General features: G+C 42.9%; 1 protein-coding gene across 1 annotated transcript in view; it reads right to left on the bottom strand.

Annotated features, from left to right (window-relative positions):
• Gabrr1 (gamma-aminobutyric acid type A receptor subunit rho1) overlaps positions 1-6,070 on the bottom strand; it is a 33,421-nt gene that overhangs the window by 2,303 nt on the left and 25,048 nt on the right. Inside the window, exons 7-9 of the mRNA XM_070010741.1 lie at positions 4,224-4,364; positions 3,158-3,310; positions 441-637 (exon numbers count right to left, since the gene is read on the bottom strand). Of these exons, the coding sequence (XP_069866842.1) occupies positions 441-637; positions 3,158-3,310; positions 4,224-4,364 (491 nt within the window). The remainder of the gene's footprint in view (positions 1-440; positions 638-3,157; positions 3,311-4,223; positions 4,365-6,070) is intronic.

The raw sequence follows: 6,070 nt of genomic DNA, 5'->3' as shown, positions 1-6,070 counted from the left end.
GAACTATATCTTTTTTTTTTTTTTTTGTCGGTCGTGGGGTTTGAACTCTGGGCCTGGGCGCTGTCCCTCAGCTCTTCAGCTCAAGGCGAGCGCTCTACCACTTGAGCTACAGCGCCACTTCCGGTTTTCTGGTGGTTTATTGGAGATAGGAGTCTCACGGTCTCTCCTGCCCGGGCTGGCTTTGAACTGCGATCCTCAGATCTCAGCCTCCTGAGTAGCTAGGATTACAGGCGTGAGCCACCAGCGCCCGGCTAGGAACTATATCTTACTTAAGTTTAGTTCAGAGTAGGTGAAATATATATAGTAAATTTCATACGTTACATCATACATCATTCTGTTTGTTCTTCACAAGAAGTAGGTAAAGGAGGTGGTATGATGGCCCTATTTTACAGAAAGGATCAGACCTGCCCACAGTCCCAGCACCTGACACTTTACGTTACCTTCTCCCGCAGCTTCCGTTCCTTCCGCTCCTGCACGGTGGTCAGGTAGTTGACAGCTGCATATTCTAGCACTGAGAGGAACACAAACACAAAGCTGACCCACAGGTAGATGTCCACGGCCTTGATGTAGGACACACGGGGCATGGAGGCATTCACTCCTGTGATGATGGTGGACATGGTCAGCACCGTTGTGATGCCTACAACAAACATTGAGAGCAATGAAAGCATGAGCTTGGGTTTGACTATGTATAAGATGCTGTTGTGTCTGGCTGTCTGGTATTCAAAGGTCTCCCTCCCTCCCCTCTGTCTAGCAAACACCTACTCAACTTTCAAGTTTTAGCAGGGTTTTTTTTTTTTTTGTTGTTGTTGTTCAAGCAAGTACTGGGGCTTGAATTCAGGGCCTGAGCACTGTCCCTTAGCTTTTTCCGCTAACGGCTGCTGCTCTACCACTTGACCATACCTCTATTCTGGCTTTTTGGGAATATCTCTTGGATTTCTTTGTCCTGTCTGGCTTTAAACTGTGATCCTCAGAGTTCATCCTCCTTAGTAGTTAGGATTATAGGCATGAATATATATATATATATATATATATATATATATATATATATATATATAGAGAGAGAGAGAGAGAGAGAGAGAGAGAGAGAGAGAGAGAGAGAGAGAGAGAGAGAGAGAGAGACATCAGTGCTTGGTGAAAAGATTTAGCTTTTACAAAGCTTTTTTTAGGGTCCTCTCTCATCATGTACACATTTTCTTCTCTGTAGACTCATCCTATCATTGGATTGTTTTATCCCTCTCAGGGAATCTCACACATTACAGCAGCATCATTTCTTTTTTTTCTTTTTTTAATGTGAAAATACTGTACAGAGGAGTTACAATTACATGGGTAAGCATCATCATTTCTTTCAATTCTTTTTTTTTTTTTTGGTGCCTGTTCTGAGGCTTGAACCCAGGGCCTGGGCACTGTCACTGAGCCTTTTAGCTCAAGGCTAGCACTTTACTACTTGAGCCACAGCTCCACTTCTGACGTTTTGCTTGTTAACTAGAGCTAATAGTCTCAAGGACTTTCTTGCTTGGGCTGGCTTTGAACCTTGATCCTCAGATCTTAGCTTCTTGAATTAATTAGGGTTACAAGCATGAACTTGCATGCTTGGCTTTGATTCAGTTAGTCTTGTGACTGCTGCTGTAGAGTCTTGTAGTTCTGACTTACTTTTATTACCTGGCAGGCATCCCTAGCAGCCACTCCACAATTTTACCAAGGATGATAGTGTTAACATCATTTGTGGTAGAGAGATTTTCAAACCAGAATGCATACTTAATTGACACACTAGCTGTTCAAGCTGCAGAATACCTATTAGAAGACAGGGCATCTGTCTGTGGAAATTTGCCCAGAATTTCAAATTAAGCTCAGAACATTTGCTTGGCCAACATCAAATCACAAGGGATTGGGGTCACCTTCAGGGGTAGATCCAATCCATTTTCACTAAAACCTGATGGGTCACATACTCTCTTGCAGGCCCTGACTTGTCTGAGCAATGGTACTTTGTACAAATAAATAAGATATAGTTAATGGCAAGCAGCCATTCTTGGTTCTTACCAAAAAATTAATGGGATTGCTTGTTAAAATGTAGTTTCTTATAGGAGCTGAGAATGTGGTTTAGTGATAGAGTGCTTGCCTAGCATGCATGAAGCCCTGGGTACCTCATGAAGGCTTCAGTACCACATACACAGAAAAAGCTAAAAGTGGGGCAGTGGCTAAAGTGGTAGAACGCTAGCCTTGAGTAAAAAAGAAGCCCAGGCCCTGAGTTCAAGTTCCAGGGCTCGCCAGAAAAAAAAAAGTAGTTTCTTGGAAGTGCTTGTCACTGTCAGGGACAGTGCCCAGGTCCCAAGTTCAAGCCCCATGATCAAAATAAAATACCAGCCCCCCCACCCCCGCACACACATTCTTGGCCCTTGGCCATTCCAGTTCTTCTACAGATATGATAAGGCCCAAGACATCTTTTAAAAAAAATTTCCCTCAGGGAAATCTCTTGGGCTACCTTTTGAGAAGAAGCCTTGTTATATAATATGATGCATTCTACAAATGAGCAGAAAAAGCACCCAAAGGGCAGGTTCTGCACCCCAGGATGTGGTTCCAACAAAACTAAAGGTGGGGTGTCTAGATGGATATTGATGGGAAACTGTTTTCCTATATAGAGTCTTCATTATGGGATTTTCCCTGGGAATCAATACCCTGGAATATTTTCAAATTAGAATGCCAAAAAGACCAATTATAAAAGAATGATTCTCTTCCTTCCTTCCTTCCTTCCTTCCTTCCTTCCTTCCTTCCTTCCTTCCTTCCTTCCTTCCTTCCTTCTCTTTCTTTCTTTCTTTCTTTCTTTCTTTCTTTCTTTCTTTCTTTCTTTCTTTCTTTCTTTCTTTCTTTTGTCAGGCTTGAACTCTGGGCCTGGATGCTGTCCCTCAGCTCTTCAGCTCAAGGCTAGCGCTCTACCACAGTGCCACAGAGTTTTCTGGTGGTTTATTAGAGATAAGACTCTTACAGACTTTCCCGCCCAGGCTGGCTTTGAACCGAAATCCTCAGATCTCAGCCTCCTGAGTAGCTAGGATTACCCGCATGATCCACAGACACCCAGCTAAAAGAATGATTTCTATGTGGAAGAAATTACTTATGTTTTCCAATGCTTGGACTGTGCACTTGAACTTGAAATGTCCCTTACCTAAGGGGACTCTGGCTGGCACAGCTCTGCGGTCAATCCAGAAGGACACCCAGGAAAGCATGACCATCAGGGTGGCAGGAAAATAGGTTTGGAGCAAGAAGAAGAAGATGTGGCGGCGCAATGTGAAATTGATGTACAGACGGTTGTACCAGCCTGGGGAATAGAGAAAGAAAAGACAGTGTTCTTCTCATCTTTCATAAAACAGGTTTTATTCAGAGACTCAAAAATGCCTTAGAGAGTCCACTGGAACTATACTATAACATTAACAGAGTAGAAGTGGAAAATAAAGGACAGAAGGGTATAGTAACTCACACCTCCTGAGGGAATCCATCTTAAAAATATTTTGGCCATCCTCCTAAACACAAAGTGAACCCTAAAAAAGACGATTTAAACTTTTTGGAAGAAAAAACCCCTCTGTTTCCACCTCCTGGAGTTCATTTCAAATAAATATTATATTATGTGATAAGATATACATAGGTATTGAGCCTTTGTGTTCCTCTTTTGGACTCACTGTGTGTAACCCTAGAGTCCTATGTAATTTATCCTGTCCCAGTGTATTTTAGATCTAGTTTCTACATATAAGAGAAAACATGTGCTGTTTATGTCTCTGAGTTTGGATTAACTTGTACTAGGCCCACCCATTTCACTACAAATTACATAATACTGTTCTTTCTAAACGTTATGTAAAATCCACTGTGATAGGTACCACTTTTTTCTTTGATCCACTCATCTATTGTAGGGCATCAGGGCTGTATCCAGAATATTGAACTCTTGTTAGACAAAATACAGTCTAGAGCTCAGCAGCCTCACTGTTACCTGGGAGCTTGTTAGAAATCTAGACTCTTGAGGCAAAAAGTAACAGCAACAAAACAACAACAACAATAAACCATCCCACTTCCACTAATGCTTGTATCCCACTCGATTTCACTGGGGACTCCATCTTTGGTTTAAAATGCAGGTGATTGAGGCTCTGCTCATTAACAACCACGTCATATCTTTCCTAATAGGGGATGGACCACCACAGCTATGGTGCAAGCTATGTAACACAGCCACACCCCAGCCTCACCTGTGCTGCTATAGAATGCTAGTTTGGTGGTGGTGTGAAATTCTTGAATGAGGAACTGAGAGAGTGAGATCCGCTCATCTGTCTTTAAGGAGTCATTGCCTTTTTTCCAGTAGAGCATGAGGTCGTCTTCTGTGTAGGCATCTGGAAGAATGAGAGGCAGCATCAGACTCAAGATGAGGAAGACAGACCTGTCTGGGGGCAATGTGGGACCTATGTTTAATGATCTCCCACTCAAACCACTGGGATTGTGTTAACATAGTGTAAGTAAATAAACCGCCATTGAAACAAAGCAAAACCAATCGCAGAAAGACAAATCTAGTTCTCCCCAGTCGTCCAAAAGCCATCTGAGCAAACGCCCAAGTGAAAAGGCTTATCCACAATCCAGCTTGTCTTTGCTAAGTTAAACCACATGGTTTTTCTCCTTTATCTCATGAGCACCATCAAACCCAGGCCTTGTGTATGCTACGCAAGCTCTAGATACAATCCTAGCCTTGATATGGCTATTTTGTTGGTCAGAAATGGTGAAATACTAGAAAATGTCACATGATTCTATCTTATAAACCTTTCTGCACATTTCCTTTCTTTTTTCTTCCTTTTTTTTTCTTGGAGAGGGAGGGCAGTACTGGAATTTAAACTCAAGGCTTCATGCTTCCATGTGAGCCTTATTTCCAGCCTTGCTTTTTGCTGCTACCATTTTGGAGATGGAGTCTAGTGAATTTGTCTGCATGGATTGGCCTCAAGTTGTGATCCTCCAGATCAAAACCTCCTGGATAGCTATGATGATAGATGCAAACTACAGGCCTCCAGCTCATTTTCCTCATTTTTTTCTTCTTTCTAAGTATAATGATTCTCTGATTGATAGCAAATACCTTTACCCACTATCAGATGATATGGACTACATTGTAGTAAAAAGAATCCATGAAGAAATGTGAGCAGAAAAGACCTTTTTTTCAGGCCTCCAATTGTGCCTACCCAGAATAAAGTCAAACTGATTCCATGATTAGCACTGTTTGGTATCATAACTGCCCCCACCCCATTTTCCTACTTCACAGTCCAGTTACACAAACTCTCCAATTGCCTGGCTGTAACTGAGGTGAAACCTAATGGAGTTGCAAGTCCTCCTCTGCCCCCCTGTAAACCATCTTTTCTGTGACTCCCTAGCCCTTCAGCTGTGTGAGGGATGGTACACTCCTCGGACCAGCTTGGCTATGGTACCCTGCTGTTATGACTTCACAGAAGTCTGTGAATGTGTTTTGTGGTATTCATGATTAGTATTCACAACTGGATTTAAGTAAAAGGCCTTGAGAGCAGAATGGAGATTTCCTGGCAGAACTTTTACATGTGGATTGTTCCCAGTCTGCCCTGCTGATTGTGCTGCAGACAACCCCCTATTGCACAAACCAGTGTTTTGTAGTGTATCTCTTGTTATGTACAGTCTACTGTTTCTATCTCTGTGTAGAGCCCTGGCTGCCTCAACCTGAAGAAGCTCTGTTACAGATGGGGGCAGAAGTTCCCTTGTTGTGGGGGAAAAACAAGACTCTATTGCCAATAAACTTGGTATTTCATCATGGCTCAACCACTCAGCTCTGTGTCTGAGACAAGGGCTGACATTCTTTTGAATGGGGATTATAATCTTCTCAAGGGGATCTTATGAAGGGAAGATAACAACACAGAAGCAAAGCCTCAAACAGTAACTCATCCTGGGTCATTGGTCCTGGGTGTTCCACACCCTTGCCCTACATCCAGTGGCCTACATAGCTGTCCATTCGGCCCCTGCTATGTGTGGTGTTGGTTGGCATCCAAACACTGTCTGGTCCCAGATATCTGGAGCTAGGGGCCATCCACTG

This window comes from Dipodomys merriami, unplaced genomic scaffold, assembly GCF_024711535.1.
Source record: "Dipodomys merriami isolate MVZ:Mamm:240054 unplaced genomic scaffold, mDipMer1.0.p SCAF_8, whole genome shotgun sequence".
NCBI lineage: Eukaryota > Metazoa > Chordata > Mammalia > Rodentia > Heteromyidae > Dipodomys > Dipodomys merriami.
The sequence above is the reverse complement of the archived record's forward strand: the minus strand, read 5'-3'. Positions and strand labels throughout refer to the sequence as shown.